The 24055-nt window shown below is 32.9% G+C and overlaps 1 protein-coding gene across 1 annotated transcript in view; it reads left to right on the top strand.

Annotated features, from left to right (window-relative positions):
• The first annotated feature begins 733 nt into the window (after positions 1-733).
• LOC137406265 (uncharacterized) overlaps positions 734-24055 on the top strand; it is a 32963-nt gene continuing 9641 nt past the window's right edge. The window contains exons 1-13 of the mRNA XM_068092804.1: positions 734-834; positions 2231-2358; positions 3417-3578; positions 3845-4027; positions 5307-5474; positions 6215-6261; positions 7040-7199; positions 10206-10367; positions 13045-13227; positions 16197-16361; positions 16766-16812; positions 19414-19573; positions 22480-22635. Of these exons, the coding sequence (XP_067948905.1) occupies positions 791-834; positions 2231-2358; positions 3417-3578; positions 3845-4027; positions 5307-5474; positions 6215-6261; positions 7040-7199; positions 10206-10367; positions 13045-13227; positions 16197-16361; positions 16766-16812; positions 19414-19573; positions 22480-22635 (1765 nt within the window). The 5' untranslated portion in view covers positions 734-790. The remainder of the gene's footprint in view (positions 835-2230; positions 2359-3416; positions 3579-3844; positions 4028-5306; positions 5475-6214; positions 6262-7039; positions 7200-10205; positions 10368-13044; positions 13228-16196; positions 16362-16765; positions 16813-19413; positions 19574-22479; positions 22636-24055) is intronic.

Below are 24055 nucleotides of genomic sequence, written 5' to 3'. Positions count from 1 at the left end.
AAAAAGGATTTCAGCAAACTAAGAATGCCTCAAAGACTTTTTTAGGTTTTTTAGATGAGGAAAACATATATTTGCTGTTGGAGAGTTCAGCAAGGCATGTTTGTGTAAAGTTTGAGATGTTAATTAAAATCCACACAACATTCCTTACATAGGTGTTAATCTCTTTTTTACGTAGTATTGAAGGCAAATTTTTTTGACAATCTAAAACTGGAAAAGAACAAATATCTATGCTAATAAATCAGACTTTGCTATTGCATGGTTGCATGTGTGTATATATGTGTGCTCTGTCTGTCTGTGAGTCTGCCTAAGTGTTATGCATTTACACATTTCAAAAAGTGAAAGAAATCCTAGGCATCACCCGACTTATTGCTAATTTAAAGACAAAGCTGTTATCACCAGAACCAGTTTCTTCCTACGCAGTCAGTTAAGAAGAAAAGCCGATTAATTTTTGTCGCAAGCTGACACAAATCAGCAAATTTGAGCGACCAGTACCAAGCCAAGCGCCCCAAACCAAACAGAAGAGATAAGATTACAAAGCATTAGCCAATGCATGACCAAGCATAAGCAAACATCACTTCTTGTTTATCTCTGCAATGAGGCTTTCTTTTGCCTAAAATCTTAACGAATGCGATAAAAGTGAGAGACATTCCTCACTGCCATGAAGCCTGATGTTAACGCTGAGGCTAGGGCTTGCCAACCAAGGGTGTTTTCATTTAACCCATTACTTTATTACAGCAACCCTTGGTGCTCACACCTGCATACACTTGCCCAGCTCGTCAAATAGGGAGCAATGAAGATTTTGATATCCATCTGCACCTTCTTGGTGCTTGCCATGTAAGTGGGTAAAAAGTGTAGAGTACGTAATAAATAACCCTTGATAGTTAAACTAAACATTTATTTACTTGAGATAACCCGCTAATTTTAAAATTAAACTTACATAAAATTTTAACTGATTTTATTCGAAATTATCAATATTTTTCCATCATTTGCGATATTTTTGTTTGAATCTGTTTGATTGTCAGGATGTTTCAAGATTAAATTTAATAAACTTGATTGTAGCCTACATGTATGACGTTTATGAAGTCTATGACAGAATAATTAATATCAACTATCAAATTGATAACAATTAGTGATTTCATTTCACACATGTTTTACTTATGAGCATTATAATCGCAGCCAAGTTTTATTGGTTTTAATCTAGAAACAACTTGGCAGTCATATCATTTCAAGCATAAATAAAATTTCAAATGATAGAATAATATTTAAACTTTCTGACATAATCTACTAAAATTTTGTGAGCTTATTTATAGATTAACCAAAAACTGAAACTGTTGTTCACATATTTTTTAAACTACCCAAAATTCATTTTCGCGTCAGAGGTTTTCTTTAGGCGTTGGTTTAAGTAGCTTCTGCCTCAACATGCTTGCTGATCAATAAATCTGTGATTAGTATATTTCAGAAAAAGCATTATGATAAATATCCCTTATCGTCTCCACAAAGTTATTGGTTTGATTATTCATCAGGAAATATATTGTAATAAGTTTTGCGAGATTAAAAAACTTAGAACTCGTTTTTCAAGTTATTTTTACCTTCTTGCTCACCTTATTTTTGAAGTATTCATCAACAAGTTTTATATATTCCACTTTTTGTAAGCTAAAACATTTGAGTAACGTTAAGTGACTATCACCCCATGGTTTGTATCATAAAAAATTATAAAAATTAATTCTGAATTTTTTTAGTTCATTGCTATATGCTAGGTAAAAAACTTTTTTTAGTTAGGTTTTCAAAGCTATTAAATGTTTAATATTAATTATTAACATTAAATTTTTTTTTAAACATTACCATTAATTATTTGTAACAACTATTAATTGCTACTAAGTTATCAAATTAACTATATCATATTGCATAATTACAAGTAATTAAAAACATTATTAGAATTAAGTTTTTTTGCAGCACTCACAAACTCTCTTCTATTGTTAAATATGATGGCACATTTCCCATAATGACTAGACTGTTAACAAACCTTTCACTATGGAATAATAACTAATAGACTTTTTGGATAATGTATGAAGTATTTTGTTTGCTGAATCTGTGTGAGCTCAAGAATGCATCTGATTGCTCGCTGCACAAAAGTTGCATACCTAGTTAGTTACAAGAGCTATAGGAACCTTGAACAGATTATCTTAAATAAGGTTTTAATACTGAACCAGCCTTTAACTCTCTGTTACAGCTGTCGTGATGCGCTGGCTGGTGTAGACCAGTTTAGAGATGACAGCTTTTCATTAATGGATTCTGACGGCAATAAACTGATCACTAAGGATGAGTTTCTCAGCTTCTTTAGAAAAATGGACTACAGCGGTAAACACTATCACTCTGTACAAATAGAGACCTATCTTGATTATCGTTATAATTATCATTATGTCGATCATATCTCAGTTTTTAGAAAGCTGGACAACAACAGTAAACATCATCATGCAGTTCCAATAGAGACACGACTTGATTAGCGTTGCTGTGCAAGAGTTTGATAAAGGTTTAAAAACTCTGCTTGATTTTTTTTAGAAAGATCAACTTATCCATAACTCTTACTATTTAACTTTTCTTAAATTGAGATGGTTTAGCAAACTAGTTCAGAGATAGTCATTTCAAGAGCAGTGCAAATACGATCCCTAATAAGAAGTATGTAAAGTTTTGTAATAGATTGGCTATAAGCCAACACGATTCTTCATGCCTGACAAACATTGCTGACTAAAAGCAAGATAACATTGTCTTGAGTTTGTTAAGTAGATTTAGATGAATAATGGATGCATTTGTATTAGATCCTGGTATAGCATCTTATAAATATGTTTCTGTAAAGTATTTTAATTTTCATAACTTTTAGCTTAGCATGATCATATAATAAGCCAATTTGATCAAAAATTCAACTGTTACACCTTATTTTAACGGTTTTGGCTAAATCGATCAGACATCATTTTTCGGAAATGCAATCAGTAATTCTAAAATTAAAATTTGAAAACTTAAACCGCAAGTTTATATTTTCATTTTTTTAGATGAAGATACATGAAAAACTTAGACAAACTACTACTGATTCAGAAGATCTCAACTGAATATTACAATTTAGACAGTATTGTCCGTTTTTCTGGGAATAGTTTCCTTGCTGTAAAACCTTTATTCAAGCGATACCTTTATTTGAACACTACCCCTAATAGAATGCCACTACAGAAGAGAGGCTACAAAACACAGCATCACTCTTTAATTGAGTACTTTTTTCAACTTTTCACCACTTTGAAATTTTTTGGTTTTTACGAAACTACCATACCAAAAACCAGAAGAAACACATCCACAAAATTGAACGCCATGGTGTTCAAATAGAGGTTTTACTGTAATTTTCTTCAAGGTCTCCAACTCTATTCATTAAGGTGACACTAAAGTGAATGCTTCCGAGTTCATCAGGGGCTATGAGGAAGCCGGTGCTGACTACTCTGATAGCCTGTACACCTTCTTCCGATTTGATTACACCCATGATAACGAAATCGACAAAGCTGAGCAAGCCCAAATCTTTGCCGTCATGGATGTTGACAGTATGTAAAAATTCTGCTCATAATCTGGGGTTTTAAACATTTCTTCCTAAAGCTGCAAACTATCTGTGTCCAGTTTGTTATCCATTTTAAAGTTTTTCTGAATTAATATGCATGCTTCCACTTGTCTCCACTTGCAATAGTCAGTACAGCCTTTACTGCCGCCCTACTTTACTGCCTTCCCAGTCTACCATTTTGTGTATCTACAGTTACAATGAATATCTCAAGTCTAGCTTTAATTTCTGTTTGTGTTTTTTTTGTAATTACAGAAGACGAGGCACTCAACTATGTTGAATACGCATCAAGTGTAAACACTCTTGGCACGCAGGTGAAATTGATGCAAAGAATTGGCGCTGGCGTAGAAAGAATCTTTGATTCAGCTGACAAAAAGCAAACTGGTTTTCTGACAGCAGACGACATGTTGTCTATTCTTGCTAAGGCCGACACTGATGGTAATATGTCTTGATGCTATTACTGTCAGGATTTGATGATAATAGCTGTTTACCTTCAGATCTATGGTTTTGTCACAAAAGTCACTGATTTTGGTATACTTATATATATATTACCTGCTATCGGTGCCATGTGCTCCGTTACAACATGTTTTATGACACTAAATTTTGGTTCTAGTTGAAAGTTTTACCGCAATAAAATTTTGTCAATTTTAATCTTAATATCATTTTCAGACATCAAAGGCAATTGCAAATGATGAAAAAAATATTTATGCATTTTGATAAAATCTTTTTAAAAGTTATTTTTGTGCAAGTTTATCTATAGAACAGCTTTTGTAACTCATGCTTGCGCTGCAGTCAATCTTCGCAGCTGATCAGCTAGCTGAGCTTTTTTCTGATCACAGTTGTGTCTGTGGGTGGTCACAAGACCACCCACAGACACTACGAGTAAAAAATACATTGCTACTTCTAGCATGCAGAATAGATGATGCCATTCAGGTTGACAGCTACACTGTCTTACAATTCAATAGTTAGTAGCAATAAGTAAATCAATAGCTGACATTGTAGCAGTGATAGTTCAAAGTAAAGATAATGATATGATCAATTCGTACACTCAGCCATAGTAAAAGAGGCTTTTTGCTCATATCCAAAATTATTTTGTCTATAGTGTCACTTAGTGAATCCACTCATGGAATAAGTGGGTGTGGCTTTGCAGCTCTATATCTCAGACTGATGTATCCATCACGGCAGGGGTCAGCATTAGATTCAGCATGTTAGCGCTAGTTTTAGATTCTGTTTGCTTGTGTTACTACATACCTAGAAAATTTTTTTAGTAATAAACATACCTTTTTGACTTGGAAAGTTATGAAAGCAAAAGGACAGACAATAGAATTATTCTGTCTATAAAAATTTAAAAGAGACAAAAGAATATTATTTAATGCATATCCTCTGGGTCAAAGCGTAACCAGCATAAGAGTTATGAGGGTTTAGCTTTTAGAGAAGAATGATAAGTTTGCACACTCGACATGGTTAGTCAGTAACTACTAGCAGACAGTCGGTTGAAGCTGTACCTTTAGTTTTCACTGCTCAATATTCGTCCGGCGGAGAAGTTTTTTCTTATTTTGTGACACAAATTCTTTAGCTACAAATTGTAGGCTTTCATCAAATGATAACCTAACACTCAGTTTTATAAAGGAATTAACTAAACTCAGCTGTTTGTTCACAGGCAAATGAGTGTGTCTGAAGAGTAAACATTTAACACATGTCTGCCTGTTTACTCTAGATAGTGGGCGTATCAGTGAAGAGGAGTTTGTTAGCAACTGGAGGAACGTGACAGGAGACAATGCGGACAGATCTACTAGATTATTCAAAATCATCAATTACAATGCAACAACTGACTTTGGATCTGACGAAGAAAAGAAAGGCCTTTTTGAGGCATTTGACTATAGTCGTGAGTAAATAACTGTATCAATCATATATTATCATTACACTTTGCATTTTTTATGGTTACTATCTGTGGAAACACCACTTACATTCTGCACAGAAGATGAACATACGAGTATAAATGCCTTCATACTCTCTTGCTACCATCATAAAATCACGATGGAACAAGTTCGTAAGACATAAACAGTTCTTTTCTACTGTAACACCAAAAATATGCTAAAAAAGAAACACAACAAAAATTCTCAAAACTTGGCTGCACTGGTTATGGAAAATATAAATTTTCTATACAACTTCGAAATCACTCATAATTACTTTTAAGATTATAGAAGTAACTTCATGAAAAGGCTTTTATCCTGTGTAAGCAGCTTTGACTCTACATCCGAGTGGCTCAAATATGTTTCAGAACATTATTTTTCTCTGTCCGTGTCTACTCGTTACGTTCACAGTAGTAAAAACTGGAATCATAGCAAAACCAAACCATAATATAATTCTCAATTCATCGTTCTTATTTAATTTGTATTTCATCGTTCATTTTGCAAACAGATTTTACTTGTCAAGCCAGAATTCAGATTAATTAATCAGTTTTTTAATAGGAGATGTTTTGCTTTTTAACTCTCTACTGTTTGCGGTTGGATATTACTTGTGTGACTCATCAGGTAAATATACACTTGGTATGGGTCAAAATAATTCTTCTGTCATTCTAGTGATTAGAAGGAAAATCTTAAGTTGGCAGTTTTTTCTTTGCAGATGATGGTGTAGTTACTAGAGTGGAATTTCTAAATGCAATGACAGCCGTGAGTATATGACTTGAGGTCTCATCTTGTCAGAACTTCATCATGTAGATAACACAACTTCAATATTCCATTTCATCAATTCGGCTTTCTTTTCAAAGTATACCACAATTAATTGCAATAATGATATGATAAACTGAATTGAAGTTTAGCTTTGTAATATAAATTCAGGTTTTTCTAAAACCTTTTTGATTCTTGCATGTTTGTTTAAATCTTAGCTGTTATTACACGTTTTTTGTTGAAGGTAAAAACTTTGTGAATGGTTTAATTTAAAATGGGTTAATAATTTTCCATATTACTTAGGTATTCTAACAACTGACACAAATTAAAATCGTGGTTGAAAATCTATTTGTTGAAATGTTCAAAATTGCTTCAATCAATGTTGAAATCATACAACTCGTGCAAGTCGGACAAAACCATGCCATGCGACCTTGGTGAGCTATACTAGTTTAATGCAAAGTTTCATTCAACTCGACTTGGTTTTACAATGCATGTCAATTTAGCATAAGCCCACAGGGTAATATAGTGTGCAGAACAAACAAGTTGAAATTAAAACAAAAGAAGCCAATTGAGGTTAAAAAATTGTTTAATTCCTGTCATAATCACTTGTAACTTGGTCTCATTAGTTGCGACTCGTAAACCTGTTTATCCTCCTCGTTTGTTAATAAGTATTTTTTCAAAATTTCACATAACCCTAACCAACACTTAATCATTTTTTAAATATTTATTTGCTTAAAAATGACCTTGACACAATAAATATGATTACTTTTAAAAATTTCAGATATTTGCAAGAGTGATGGACAGCTATGATACTGATGCATTCACCCAACTGGCCCCATCTAATATTAACCTTACGGTTATTTTTGTTTCTATGGACTCCAATGGTGATGGTATTAGCTTAGAAGAATACATGAATGCTGGCAAACAAGAAGATCTTGATGGTGAGTAATCTTGCACACGCACGTAACCCACCTGATCTTAGACCGCATTCCCAACATCCAATCGACTGTGAAAGTATTTACAATAGCAAAATTCTTAGATAGATTTTGAAGCTCTAAGCTTGTTAATGTCAATTGAAAAGCAAATATAGCAAAAAGTTTTTTTTGGACTTTTTTGAAGATGTGATAATTTAGGAGTACATCGAGTCGGATAGATGGTTTATTTTTTTATAAATAAAAAACCAGCAGTTTCAGTGTGAAGATCATGTTGCTGAAGAGATGCTTTTTAGCTCTATCTACATGTATATTTGACCTACATTATTAAAAACCGCAAATGTGTGTCGGTAGAAACTAATGCTTTGTCGGCAGCCAGTTTTCATTTCTCGGTCGATTAGAAGTGACCTCGGTAACTCAACAAGATCTTAAGAGTTAATAGCCCAAATGAGTTGTGGGTGTGTGATTATACTCAAAAAGTATACCGCGCTAAGCGACAAAAATCTTTTAATTCTATGAAAAGTGGAAGTACAGAAAAAGCAAAAATTTTGTTTACTTAGGTTTAGGATCTAGTGTGATAAAACCTTCTAGATTTGTCCTGAGCCCAGGCTTCAAAGTATTAAATTATCATATGCTGTGGCCCAGACATTTACAAGATATCACAGCTGAAAACCAAAAACTAATACTTCCTGTAATTATATATGCTAACAAAACTGATTGTATGAAGGCCGATGCACACTATCGCTCAAAATAACGTTTAATTGTGCAATCGACGTAACGATTAGCTGTTTAGATGTCATCCCAACGATAAGGTGTACACACTCTGAGCAGTTAATTGTGGGTGATTGCTAACCAACAAATCATGAAAACTACAAAATGGCATTCCTAATATCGCAGGTCCTTTTATTACTTTTTAATTATTTGATTATGTAAATCATCCTGAACATCTTATTTTGCTATGCTTGCTAAATGACATTGGCATCGATCTTCACAATAGTAGAAAATGGTTCCAATGTTTTCCACAACTAGCCAATCCAGATGCCAACAGCTGCGATCATAGGTGTCAAATTTCAAGACGCTGATAGTACATGATAGCTCATAATTGCAGTTCATTCTACAGCTATTTGCCGATTTGAGCAATGGCGTGCATGGTCATTTATTTAAAACTATGTAATGATAAAATGTAAGCTTAAATTTTATTTCTTAAGTTAAATAAATAATAATCAGTACAAAAGGATTTTGTATTAGCAATTTACTTTTGACTAACTTTACGATGTTTCGCTGTAAGGTTAGGGAATATAACTCATTTTACCTTGCTCTACATACACATTATATCAACATAACTCAAGTTGCTTTCTTATAGTCCATCCTTTATTAGTTTTCATCAATTGTTTCATCGCTACTTACCAAATTGCAAAATTTTGAGAAATTGCAGTCTTTGAACGTTTGAGAGAGTTTTGTCTGTTCTGACAAATAGCTGCCGAAATTCTACCAAAAACAAGATTTAACTGTAGCCTACATGTTTTTCTAATAGTTATGCACGATTGCAAATGCAAAACCACATTTGGGGAGTTATCATAAATCTGATAACCGCTTTGGTTAATGGCAAAAGCAAAATTAAATTATCATTGGGTTATAGCGGTTGGTGAAAATATCTCCGTTGGGGTATTTGCTGCTTTGAAATCTACGTCTTAAACAGTATTTGAAAAGGCTCTCGCCACTAAAATCCTAATCATCTCTTTGTTCTACGAGCATTATAATGCTCTGGATTCCAATTGCAAGCTTTCATTGAACTTAGAAACCTTCTCATGAGGTACTTACGTACTCCTAAGTTTTATTAATTTTCTTATATTAATATTTTGGCAGTCGGGTCTCCTCAAACAACACAAACAAACTTAAATGATGTAAAAACTCTGATACTTTTGCATAAATTTTACTAAAATTTGGCCAATGTCCATTTTTAAATGGTTCATTTTCTTTAAATTATACTATACTTGTCACAGGTAGCAAAGTCCAATAAAGAATAATCCTGCCGTCCAATTTTTTTATGAGAGAACTCCTAAGCCTTTGAAAAACAAAAACTGTCAGAGTGGTGTATGGATTTTAAACTAGATAAAAAAAAAATTTCTCTACACAAGCCCCTAATAAGGGTGGATCTTTGGATTAAATACTTTTTATAACTTTATTAGCTTGAAATTCTCCATGAAAATTTCAGTATAACTTTCGTTACTAAAAATAGTTTGGTTGTATGCCGCGTAAAAATATTTCTTTAATTATACTTTTAAAAATCCTGGATGATGTGGTAGATATTTATATTTAAGTATCTACATATATAATCTAAAATATTATATATTCAGATTTAAATTTACAGAATTAACATTAAAAAAAAATTTATAGATCTTATGTAGGAATTTAGAGTTTTAAATGTGTTTAAATATAAAAACCTCTAGATTTAAAGTTTTTTTATTTTAGAACTACTAGACACAGTGACTATGAACAGTTATTTCCAGCAGGTTATAAGATTGCCAAATAACTTGAGCAGATGATTTGTATAAATAAAATAGATATGACAAGCAAAAATTGCTGCCTTATTTCTATAATCTTTGGCAAGCTTTCATTAAAAACCTTAAAAGTAAGGCCTTCGCAGTAATATATCAAAAATGGAATTGAGAGTTGTTTCCTAATGTTTTTATTCAACATCATAACCAAGGTAAACAACTCCTAATTTTGCATGTTGTTTTCAAACTTTTTAAAAATATTTTAAAAACTCACAAGTTGCTGTGTTTAAACTTACGACAAACATTTTTTTCCATTGTTTACAAATAGAATAAAACTAGAATAGAACAAATAATTTAGCTTCAGTTCTATGTAAGGAACTGTCAGGAATTAAAGCTTGTATTAATGAGCAGATCAGCCAAGAGCTGGCTAACCAATCTGTTTAGAACCAACTTTGCAGCTATGTGGCATGAAAGTTGCAACTCGTAATTCTATTGGTATGCTATGTACTGTGTTTAGGTGATGGTTATCTGAACTATACAGAGTTTATGACTCCACAAATACGGAGTGGCATTGCTCCAAAGGCCTCTCTTTTCTCCTTCTTCCATACAGACCTCGATCACAGTGGATCGATAGATGAACATGAGATCAGAACCAGCTATCACGTAATGGATAGAAATTGTGAGTTTTATGGCTGTAATTTAAAACTAGTAACTTTAGCCAAAAGAGTTAAAAGCGATATAGAATAAAAACCGAAGTAGGTTTTTCACCAGAACAGGGGTAAAGCAAAGACTAAAAATTATTGAAACATTGGTCATTTTAGTTTTTTAATTGTGACTGTGTAATGGTACTCGATGCAATATTATTAGTATAGTTTTCTCCACCAGGTTATCTTGCTATTACCTCTAAGCTGGCAATTCAACGAAAAAAATGCATACCTATATGCACATCTACATGTATACACCTCTGTACATCTCCGCACATGTCTGTGCCTATCTATACATAACTAAACATTTCTGCAGCTATGGTCAGGTAGTCAAGAATACTTGACCTACAAGCCACAGGTTGATATTGAATTCCAAAAAAGGCAACTGGTGATGACAAGAATGACATCCAACCTTATATTGCTTTATGCAACTGGGCATGTTTCTAGTCTTTGAGGTTTCCTTGCTACTGGGCACAGATATATCTAGCAAAAATCTCAGAGCCATTGTTTGTGCAACCATGGCTCTTTAAAAAGCACAGACAGTGGGTTGTGCAACCTCTGGCGGCATCATACTTAATATTGCTTTATGGTCCGAATGCATCTATAAATTTCTATACATATCTATCTATCCCTATACAAACTTGTACACATCTCGCCCTTTTCACTTACATTATTCATTTATATGTATTTTAGTTGAATACTCGGGGCCGCTTGGGTAATAAAAAAAAGTTTTTGCACAGAAAACTTATTTTATTGGACACTTACAGCGTTTAGTATTTTAACTTTAATATGAAGCTGTTTATTTATAACTTTTAACATTTGTAGACATACGTCACTACCACACCACCCAAAAAGTAAATGATTGCAGCTTCTTTTTTTGAAGGCGTTAGATTATGTGTAACTTTTTAGAATGACTATATTTAACAGGTTAATTCAAAATAAAACTATAACTGAATATGAAAGTATTTTTGAATTGAATTATTATTAGATCAATGTCTGAAAAAAAGATTAAATGATAGATTAATATTCAAGATGGCAAACTATTTACCTGTAAGAATAATAGTGATAAGGAAGTTAACGGTTTTTAATTTTAAAACACTGTTTTTAAATTATGCTTTAAAATGTTACTGTGAAAAACAAATAATAAACCAAATTTTACGAACTTATATTATAGGCTTCTAAATTCATGAAAATTTTATAAATGTAGTAATTTGCTATTAAATATAAAAAAGTGAGAAAAAGCTGATAATTATAACCTTACATAATAGTAAATTTAATGGTCCTGTAACTATGTTAGTTCTGAAACAAAAAGTTGTAGGATTCAAACGAAAGATGTGTATGCTAATAGACAAGCAAGCAAGCAAGTTCATTACATAATGTAATGAACTTTTGTGATTCAAATGTTTAACAAACTTAATACTAGTATGTTGAGAAAAGGAATTTGTGCATGTTAATATACTATATCCAAATTAAAATTAACATTTAATTAAAAATAGGCAATATTCATACAAATAAAGATGTTTTAAAAAGAAATGTTTGAATATTTAATTTTAATTAAAATAAATAATGTAAAAGCCATAAATAAAAAAACAGCGGATTTTGTTCATATTTAATTAATGAAAGTATGTAATTTATGAAACTAACCTTCAAATTTGTCAATGTCTGAAATTTTATCTACTACATGAATCTGTTTTCCTTTTCACTATAACATACAATGACTAATGATCAACCCCTGCTTTATACGTTATGGAAAAGGTTTCGGCAAATAGCACATCAATAATTTTGCAGTAATCTGTACAGGGACTGCCAATTTTGAATTTGAGAAAAGAAAAAGTTTTATTGATCTTGTTTAACAGAAAAAAAATTTACCCTAATACAACAATGGCTATAAAGCATCGTATTTCATAAAGTTATGCAAAAACATTTTTATAACTCATGCAATTTTTTTAACCTCTGTTATCTCATACATAATTTAGTGTGTGCATTTGAGAAAAGGGTACACAGTATACGGTAAAAGCAATGTAATGGTAAGAACTGTGTAGCCTTTTGGTTAAATGTGCGTGGTTATGAACTTGCGGTTGCTATCTTCGTGAGTTCAAATCCAGCACGAAGGGAACTTTTAATATCTATATTATAGTAGCTATATTTAGACAGACGACAGCTTTGAAAGCTGATAGCCTATTGACCGACGGAAAACTTTAAGACTTATATACATACTATTTTATAATAATATTACTATAGATGTACAATATATATGTTTAATAATATATATACATATTATACAATATATATATATGATGGCTGTCATTGACCTCTTACTATACGCATATTGTTAGAGGTCATGTAAGATGTCAATGACAGGGATCTATTTTTTGGTCATACATTGATGCTGCTGGTTTTATGTCTAACATGTTTGTGTTTGCTAAAACAATTTTGCATATTTTTTGTTTCATCAGCTGACTTAAAAGCTATCTTTTATTTTTGAGAAATTCAATTAATTGATTGATATACTGCTAATGCTTTTGAAAGTTAGCAATTTTGTTTCGTACCAAAAATCTTTGTCTTGTAAAACTGATTTGTATAGTTCAACTTTTAAATCTTAAGATCATTAAATGGTACCATTTAACAAAACGATATTGTTTTTAATTTTAGCGGATAAAAAAGTGACCTTAGCAGAACTAGAGTTCAGCCTGCTGTCCTTCAAATATCTGACAAATCTTGCTGCTGCAGCAGCACCGAGAATACTCGCGATGCTTGCCATTGCTGACCAGAATGGAGATGACATATTAAACGGTGTTGAGACTTGGGCGGTTGTGATGGCAGCTGACAAGAATGGTAGGTTATGAAACTATTATACATGAACAAAGAAAATCAATTTAAAAAAATTAAACTACTAACATAAACCATGAAGTTTTCCTAATTTTGTTTTTTGATTAAATTTAATCTATGATTCTGAATTTATTCGATTATTTTTAAAACATCATCGCTGGCTGCTTCAACAATCTTCAACCTAGAATCTGTTCTCTTAGCAGATAAGAGTATTTTAACCACTGTACATCAAATTATTAATTTGGTTTTATTTGCCAACTGTTGACCTTTTTTATGATTATTGTATGGCATAATTTGAAAAAACCTGTTTGAAATAAAATAATTACCAAAAAATAATATAATGATCATACATATTTTATTAGCTAAATACTAAGTATTGCACTAGCAATAAAAACGTTTTAACACAGAAAATATATTTTCACTTGATATATACGGCATTTAACATTCTAACTTTTAAATTACGGTGAGTGTTTATTTGCGTGTGTGTGCATGCTTGTGCGTATGCGTGTGTGCGTGTGTTTGGCCAATGCATAATTCAAATATTCGAAAGCTTGAGGCATTATTAAAACAGATTGTTGACAAACATGTTTTGCTTCGTATGCTATACATTCATTCAAGATTTAAAGCAGCTTATAAACAGTAGCAGGTAATCTAGTGGGTATTGGCTGTTTCTTTATCTCATGAACTTGAGTAACTTAAGCTAGTAACTTAAAGTAATCTAAATTTTTATTACAATAAAAGTAGCGCCTGAACCTCTGAAGCCAGCATTAGAAAAAAGACTGTTACCTCACAAAAACAAAACCCATACATTTGGCAGATGCACAGTTGTGAAGGCAAGTGCACTACCACTAAACTAAGCAGCTGCTTCACCACGGCTTTGAAAAATTGGGATCATAGTCGTTACTTGTTGAGACCTATCACACAATAATGATTTTGGAGCATTTTTGTAGCAATCAACAGTATTTTCGCAAGCTCTGCCAACATGTATAGTCTAATCGGTATAATAACTGTAGCAAAAATGATTCCCTGGTATGTCTCATAGTATCTGGTTAGTGTAGTGGTTAGCGCCTGTCTGAAAAACGGATGTTTCTTAGTTCAATTCTAATTAAAAGATGGTTTTTTGTGCATAGTTTATTGCTAAAACTAGACACACGACAGACTAAAAGTTAAACAACATTTAGCTAGCAGACAGATGACAAACAAACAATAGATACACAACAGACAGACGACAGACAGACAAAAGAGAGACGACAGACAGGTGACAGACAGATGACAGACAGACAACTGACAGATGACTGACAAACAACAGACAGATGACAGACAACAGATAAACGACAAACAGATGACAGATAGATGACCAACAGACGGCTGACAAACGACTGATAAACAATTGACATGACACAGACAGATGACAGACAGACGACATACAGACAATAGACAGAAGACTGGCAGACGACAGACAGACGATTGACAGACGACAGACAACAAACGGACGACTGACAGACGACAGACAACAAACAGATGGAATACAGACAACAGACATATGACAGGCAGACAGAAGACATATGACAGACAGACGACACACACATGACAGAAAGACGACAGACAAACGCTTGCAGCTGTATATATACAGATAAACTATGTGAGATTGTGTCATGCTAGTAAAGCAGTTGTCTATTATAGAAAAATGGTTACAAATAAAATATTTTACTTTTATGTTGTTTCACACTAAATTTGTTTATTTTAGATACCCTAGGACACTTATATTTTGCTAGTATTTAGTATCGTGAGTAGCATACAGAGTAAACTTTCACTGCAACTTGATTTCGCAACTCTGATGAGTGCGAAAATATAATTATGTAAAAATAAATGCAGTGGAAAAAACACAATTATATTCCTCAGGCTCGCCGGTATGAAAAAAATTTCAATATGAAACTAGTTTGTAATTGTCAACTGCAGGTAGAATTGTATGGCCGAGATCGATAATGCTATTTGATCATTTGCTGCCATTTGTTTCTTGGACTACTGTAGCATGGAATTTAATTATGCTGAAAATTTCAACGTTTTTTGTCACAATTTAACGTGTTTTTATATTAACGTACTTCAATTTTAACGATCAACGGTGTTGTCTATATTAATTTTAACGTTTTCCCAAACACTCAACTGCTGCTAATAATTGCTGAACATCTTTATTACAGTAATTACAAGTTGTATACAAATACATAGATGATACATCTGCTAATAATACTACAGCTACAGATACTAGCACAGTGTACAGTTATTATAACTTCTTCTCTTCCTTTTTTATTAGTGTTATTTATCAGAGCTAACTCTTTCTCTATTGCCTCATCTTCTGAATTATTACAAGTTATTGAAGAGGTGTCAGTAGTGAATCCAAACTTTTCCAGAGCCATGCTGCTTGTGTAGCACTGTGGGTTTCAGTGTGTCTTATTTTCTTTCAACACGCGGTGCTCACTGCATTGATTGGTGTCCCCAACAAACAATAGCGCTACTAATGCGTGTGCACTGGCATCAATTTCCTATCATTATAAATCATTATTAATGGGAAAATAATAACGTAATAAATTTTTACAGTCAAATTATTTTGTTGGTTTATAGTTTATATTTTAACGATGCTATAGTGGTCGATAAAAACGTTAAAATAAATGTCGTTATAAAATTCAATTCTACAGTATCAATGATCAAAGCTATTTAATTCCGCATTTTCGCTTGTTCGTTAAGATAGTTTAGTTTCGCTCATGAAATCTTCGCGAGAGGATGACTCCGCGAAAACGCGAAAGTTAGATGAGACGAATACATAAGTGTCCTAGAGTAGTGACTTACTTAACCCAATTTTATTGATCTTCTGAAATACTGACAACATAGGGTGATTTGAGTCCTTGCGCTACGAATGATAACACTAATTGACAATGGTGAGATATGTAGCAGTAGATCGTTACTATACTGTTTCACAGCTGATGGGGTGCTAGCCAAGGATGAGTTTGCAAAGTACTGGTCAACTAACTCTGGACTTAGTGAAAGAGTTTCTCAAGACCTTTTTGACATTTTTGATGGTAATAGGGATGGCGCTATTGAAGAACCAGAGAGAGCTGCTATTTACCAAATGCTGGACTATGACCGTAAGTTTCTTTCAATTTAAAAAATTAAATGTTAAAACACCTTTGATTTACAATTTAATTCTTTTGCAGTTAATCAGATCTTAAATAGATTTCAAAGTTTATTGATATACATTTGCTCAGATTCACAGTACCAATTGAACATCATGTACTTTAAATATGAATTATCTTGTATCTCAAAACTCTGCCCAATGCAATTGAGTAATCTAATGCTCTCTTGTTTGTCGAAAGATACACAGAATAAAATAATCAGCTGATCATCCGTACTTCTAATAGCTAACAAAGAATAAAATAGAAGAATTAAAGTTACAATTATTAAATAACTGCAACTTTAATTCACAAATTTTTTGGATTAACTTGTAAAAAATGTTGCTTCGTGGATAATTGACTATTATATTCTTTGACAGATGATGGCTTTGTCTCGTTTGACGAATTTATGAACGCTATGTTGTATGTAAGTACATTCTTACACTGTTTTTATGCTGCAGTTAATTTTAATCCTAGTCAATACGATAGGGCTTTGATTTTAGGTTCAATGTATATATTTAAAAAAACTGAAATATAGACAATTTTTAAGCTTTAATCCAAATGATGTCAAAGATAGTACAAAATTTTAAATAATGGCTGTAATAAATAAAAAATTTGAGCAAAATTAGATCACACATCAAATTTATAAAATTAACAACTAAAGAAAACTGTTTAATTTTGTTACAAGCCTGATGTTCTTAAAGGTCTCCATGCAAAACAAACTCTTAACCTTTTAACTGACGACTATTTCATGTCTGTAATTGATACTGAAAAAAGGGATTGATCTCTTTGTTTTGCTTGTTTGAAAGGGAAATGCAGTTATTCGTTAGCGGTATTTATTGCGAGCAAAATTAAATATTGTTTAGCAATATTGATTTAAAGATAGGTGTTTAAACAAAGATTATTCCTGTATAACTGTTGCAATGATAATTTGAAAACTTAAGAACAGTTTTTCGGAAAAAAGATTTTAGACTTTGGTTGGCTCAAGTTCCGATTTAAGAATATATCTGATTTGAGGTTCAGAGTTAGGCTTAGGTTTGGGACTTAAAGGATTTCCTTTTATGGCTGACATGAAAAAATCAGCAGGCATAACTTTTACAAACATTTAAACAGTTGGCCAAAAATTGTTTCAAAATATAACAGTATATTAAAATGTGATAAACTCTGAAAAAGTTTATATTTTGTTTGTTTTGAAAAAAAGACACGAGAATTAACTAACAATGTTCAATGCCTGCTTTTTTGTGGTGAAATTCAGCTGTGAAAATTTTTGTTGTGAAATTGTTGTGAAGGTTTTTTTGTGAAATTCAGCTGAGTACTTATTAATTTATGCACAAAAGATGCATCAGAGTTTTGTTAACTTATACCTTTTACAATGTTTTTCAATTTTTATACGTTACTAGCTTTAAGCCTGGTGTTACCGAAGATTTTTTTCTCTTTTCTCTCACTCGCACAGATCTTTAAAAACAAACACTTTGGCGACTTGAAGTAAGGGGGCAAAGCATATGCGGGTAAAACTTAGATGACATTGGCCAAATAAAAATGCAGTAAGATTTATTAATATAGACCTATCTAGTCTCGTGAAATTTGTAAGTTTGGCAGCTGACTCTAAAAATTTAGTTGGTCATGGTAGAAACTCATAACTCTCTACATGTCCTTCGACAAAACACTATTAAAAAGCTGATAAAAATAATTTCTTTAAAATAGCAAAATGTTTGTTTTTTTAAAGGTTTCATACAAAACATAGGAGGATATGTTTTTTCTGCTAACAAATTTGCTGCGTAGAAAAACTTGTCCAAAAATTTTGATTTTGTTGATAGCTGAATTTATTAAAAAGTATCGGTATTTTTCGATCGTTTGCGACTGTTTTTGACGTTTGAGATAGTCTGACTGTGAAGATATTTTAATATTAGTATCAAAAACCTAATCGCAATAAAAATGCCCAGAATGAGCCAAAGTGTGATTGTGACATCTATAGTTGCAAAGAAACTGAAGAAATAGAACCATGTAGCACTCCAACTTGTACAGAATAATTCATATCAACTATAGCAGTGGTAACAACTAGTTTAATTATTTCACTCACATTTTCTGGAGCAATTACACAGAACAAGTTTTTCCTATTTTATCTTAAAATGTTCCAGAAGTCAGATCATTTCAGACATCAAAAGCAAACAATAAAAAAGCATCAAAACTTTTTGATAAAACCGACAAAATGTTATGCAATTTCATTTAAATAAGTCTTTAAATTACTGAGATTTAAATTATTTAAATTCAAATTTAAATTTATTTAAATTTGAATTTAAATAAATTCTCATGAGAAGAACATAGCGCAGGAAGAGAAAAATAAGGCTAAACCACCACTTGTCAGCGTATAATAACAAAGATGACTTAAAGATGAACTAACACAAAGTATAGGTATTTACTGTCATTTGAGATTGTTTATGATGTTTGAGGTGGTCTGGCTGGCAAAATGTTTTAAAATTAAAATTGACAAAACTTGACTGGTATCAACATATTGGATAATTGATAAATTTGACAAAAGAAATTGTTAAAATGCTCGGAAGAAAACTATGTGTGAGATGATGTCACTAGTTGTTATCGATGTAATAGTTGATTTCGGCTATTGTGTTCAAGTTAAAGCATTAAGTGCCTCTAATCTATCAATATATTTGCAGCTATACACGTCCTAATCACACTTCCGCTTAATATGAGCATTTTAACCATGATCAAATTTAGTCAATTTTAATCTTGAAACATTCGGGCCGTCAGATAACATCAAACATTGAAAGGATTCACCAATGACAGAAAAAATCAATACTTTCCGATAAAATCTACTAAAATTCTGTGCAAGTTTATCTCTAACATAACAGCAGAAAGTGACTCACATCAGCTATTTCATTCGAATTCTGTAGCAGCAGAAGATGTTTTATAAAACTACTAAAATTTGACATAAGAGTTTTTGATATTTTGATGTAGGATATATTATTGATAGTCATGACAGTTTTTAATTTATTGATGTTTGCTCGTTTAGAGCTTTGAGCTCATCACGACAAAAATCTCTGAAGAAATTAGAAACAACATGAGGAGCAAGTTTGACATAAACACAAACTTCGTCTTACTTGACATGGACAACAGCGGATATATAGAAATACAGGAGTATGAGAAAGCATTTGTGTATGTAGATGCAAACCGTAAGTGAACTACAACATAAAGTGAAAACTCAGCTCTCTAGAATCAGGGAAATCGCTTGGTTAGTTAATACCTTGCTTATCATGCTGGCCTAATTTTATTAATAATATACTACTAATATTCATTAATATTGTATTTATTTATAAATTATTATAATCTATAAAAAATATGTAGTAAATTATAACAAATTTATTATTTAATGTATAATAATACATATTTGTTAGTATTAGATATTATTATGTCTTTATAGAGTAATAGCCTTTATATGGTTGCTATGTATAAATGTAATTAATTATCTGTATTAGAACTGGCTTTATTGGGTGTTATGCGTGACAACAGTCAATTTGCTATTGTAAGCGCTATCGATAATTTGCACTTTTGCATCCACCGCAAGACGAAAACAGCAAAAATCTGCACGTCACACAAATTTGGTTACTCGCAAATTTTTATCAAATGTTTGATCCTGGCAAAACACAAAAACTTCATTTAAGAATGATGCGCAAGAAAATGACGCGCGAGCTATTCCATTTTAGGCATTTTTCAACCTTCAGTCAATTCTTCTTCAATTTGACAAGATACAGGTGCTTTGCCAGACCTCTGGCTTAAAATTCCTCATCATATTTATTAAAGTGCCTGTGTTAAACCGAACAATAAAGAGACGTTTAAAAGGCTTTAAGAATGACTAAATTAACTTCAATTACTATCAAAAAGTAATAATTCAGTTCCCAATCCTGTTGCATCAAAAGTTGTGTAGGAACCAATTCATTTCACAATTTTCAATCCAATACAATTCAATTCAATCCTCAATATTTTACCTACACAATTCTCAATGAATCGATTCAATTCAGTTCTTTCAAATAAACAAAGTTAATACTCTATTTATTCTTATCAAAAGTTGACTTGTGGTAATGTATCAAAATAACAATCAACCACAACAACTACCTTACCTACAATGTACAAACATTAGTTTAGTCTCTTAGCTGTTTGTACAGCAAATATCAACTCACTCATCACGGATTTCATTGCTTGATGGAATTAAGTCATGCCAACAATCTTTTGCTGGCATACTCTCAATATTGTTGTTATAAAAACAGATTTTCAGAATATCTGCTCAGTTTCTATCCTGGAACTTTAATTTGATGGCTTTTAAAACCAACAACAAAATTCAACGCTTTCAAGAATCAACGCATTTCACAAGCGAAACAAATGTTTAATACTTTTGTACCTTAGTGAAATTGGCTGCAAAAATAATGCTCTCATTGTTTCAGTTTCAACAAAACGCGAACACACATTGTTTTTTATAAAAATGAGTAGTCAGAACTATCGTAAGTCCTGTGTTGATGAACTTCAGTAAAAGAAATGTGTATGTTTAGCTAGATGTTTAAAAGATTTTTCTTTTCACCAATTCTGAACGGGAAATAAAGTTGGAAGCAGCTGGTTTATGGATTGTTTTCCTAGTAAAGGAAAATATAACATTTTAGTTTTTAGCAGAAGGATAAGTCAAGCTCCTAAATTTATTGTGGCGAAGTTTTTGAGTGAATTAGTTAACTTTGGGATCTTTGATCAGTGTTTTTACATAGAAAATTAAGGCGAGACATTATAAAAGCTTTTCGGCAGATTGAACGATATTCGTGGGCTTAAACATTATAAGCTTATTGTCAGTTTGCAGGCAAACCATGGAGCTTTAATATATTAGTTTGTAGTAAATTTAATTGAACAATAAAATATAACCAGTAATATTGAGCTCATGTGAAAAGGCGTGCCTCTGGCAACGATGGACTACACTTATAATCATTGCTTCGGTGCTCATCAACTAACAGCTTGGGTTTCTTAGGATATCACTGTAGGTAACGAATTTTTCAACAAAACAGTAATAATAATAAAGTCATGATAATAATAAAAAAGCATTTGAGCATTTTGACTTGAGTCGTTATACTTATTGAAAATATAAAATCTAGACAATGTATTTATGGTGACCGTAAAAGGCAAATTCGATTTGTGCTGATCGGAAGTGCTGAGTCCATACGATTTTACAGTAAAGGAAGTACTATACTAGAGAATCAGTTCTAGTCAAATTACTTGTGAGATGAGCCTTAAGACAGTCTCAAACAAGCATGTTAACATGAGTGCCCATCTCTGGCAACATGTGAATGTCAATTAGAACACTATTGCACAGTAACTAAACATGAGCGCAATTCTGAAGCCGCACCATCTACCCAGTGAAACCATAGTGATGGCTTGCCTTAAATGTTGTTCTGTCCAACTGTAACAAGCCACCTACATGCACACCAAACTTTCACTGTTTGGTATAAATATATTTAACCAGTTGTGGTCAAATCAGACTTCTCTGGTTGTTTGTGAATATAGTTAATCAGTCGTGTTAACACTAGCCTTCTGTTATTACAATGTAATAGTGAACAACCAGCACTATTCAATAGCATATTCATCATTCCATCCTGCATATAGTTTATTGGCAAGCATCTGTTAAGCCAAAGTAAATTTTAGCTTAATAAAGATGTACATGTAAGTAGACTACGTAGTGCACATTTTGTGCTCAAAAAACTTGTTCATTGCTGTGAATTCATTGTGCAGCAAGACTAACATCTGAGGCATCAAGTATACTTGATGCCTCAGATGTCGTATACAACACCCCCAATAAAGTACATCAACAAATCATTGATGAATGCTCCATTTTTAAGCTAGTTTGGCTAATTAAGGTGCAGAGTCCAGCTGGCAATCAGTAACAAGGTGTGGCTCTCATGGATAAAAAATAAAAATATAAAATAAAAAGACAGCCCAACGATGCAAAGACTACTTGAGCTTCGACAACAAGAAATACTTAGAGGTCTCCCTAAATATATTAGTAGGGCTAGTATTTGGTAATCTAAAAACCAATTATATTCTCTAGATGACGGGTCTATTGAGTACTATGAAAGTGCAAAGTCTCTTCCGTCGATAAGTCCCAATGGTGCCACCTACCTCTTCTACCTGAATGACCACAATGGAGATGGCAAAATAACAAGAGATGAGTATATCATCGGCTTTGAGTACAGCGATCTTGATGGTGAGCGTTTTGAAGCACAATGGTTCCTTCTAGTTACTAACTTCGGTTGCTACTCCGAAATAATATTTAAACCTAAAGAGGACCTTGCACAAAACTTTAGTAAATGTTATCAGTAGGTTATCAGTATTTTCTCTATTATTCACAATCGTTGTTGATATTTGAGGTGGTCCGACTGCCAGGATGTTTTGAGATTAAAATTCATAACACTTGATTGTGGTTAAATGCTCGAAGAAAACTGCATACCAGAGTGAAATTAATAGTTGCTCAGCTGCCTGTATCTCTTGTTATTAATATCAACTATTGCATTCAAGTCGCAAGATTAAGCCTCTCTACTATGTCGTTATCTTTTGTGTTGGATCCTGCGACCAACACGTAGAGGCGACTAGGTCGGCTTACTCTACCGGTCTGCATTCACTCTTCACAGGGGCTGTGTAAGGGTTGCCCGTGACCAACACGCGGAGGCGACTAGGTCGACTTACACCACCGGTCAACATCAACCACCTTACACCAGGAACTGCTCCCAGAGTGGTGTTATACTAGTTCGACAAGGTCGACCTGAGGTCGACGGGGTCGACAGTGTTTCTGTGGCTTTACTCCCACAGCACAGTCCATAGACTGAGTCTTGGAGTAAAGTAAGTGCTCGGTGTGGTTCTGCTATTGCGCAAGGTAACAGAAGAGTATGGTTCCAAATGCAAGGCATATATTGAACAACGTAAATGAGCCGAGGCTCTGCCTTAAATACAGCTGAATATGCAAATAAGGTAGCAAAGGCCGGCCTCCTTTAGGGGCGTGGTTACATAAATGAAAAGAGAGTACAACTCCAAATGATATAAAAAAAAGGAGATGGCAACATACGTTTCCATCACACTTTGCCACTCTAGACATCATAATCACACTCTTAATTTAATCTGGTAACTTTACCCGAAGTCAAGTTTTGTCCCTTTCAATCTGTCTGTGAGTGTGTCTGCCTGTCCTTCCTAAGCCACGGGTGGATGATAAAGGAAAAGGATTGTGGTGCATAGAATCGAAACTCAAACATTCAGTTTAGCAGCCAGGCACACTGCCACCTGCTAAGAGCACTAAAACATCAACCAGTAAGGGAATTGAGCCGAGCTTGTCAGATTCAAAAGCAAGCGCATAACCATTGCACCAATCGGGCACTTCAGTCTTTACAATATAACTCTCCATACTGATTACCTACAATGCTCTCTCACAGTGCAGGGACTGACAAGCGTACCAGTTACTATAGAAATTGCGGTGTATCTGTCTATCTGTTTGCTTGTTTAAAGCCAGGTCTAAAGGTTAAGATAAAATATTGTTTTTAACAAAACTCTTACTTGTGACATTTCGCTTAATAGACCAAAACTAACACCTGCGCCAATTGGCTGGTTTTAGATAGTTTGAATAATTGTGTAGCTAC

The sequence above is a fragment of the Watersipora subatra genome, chromosome 10 (assembly GCF_963576615.1).
Source record: "Watersipora subatra chromosome 10, tzWatSuba1.1, whole genome shotgun sequence".
NCBI classification, from domain to species: Eukaryota; Metazoa; Bryozoa; class Gymnolaemata; order Cheilostomatida; family Watersiporidae; genus Watersipora; species Watersipora subatra.
The sequence above is the reverse complement of the archived record's forward strand: the minus strand, read 5'-3'. Positions and strand labels throughout refer to the sequence as shown.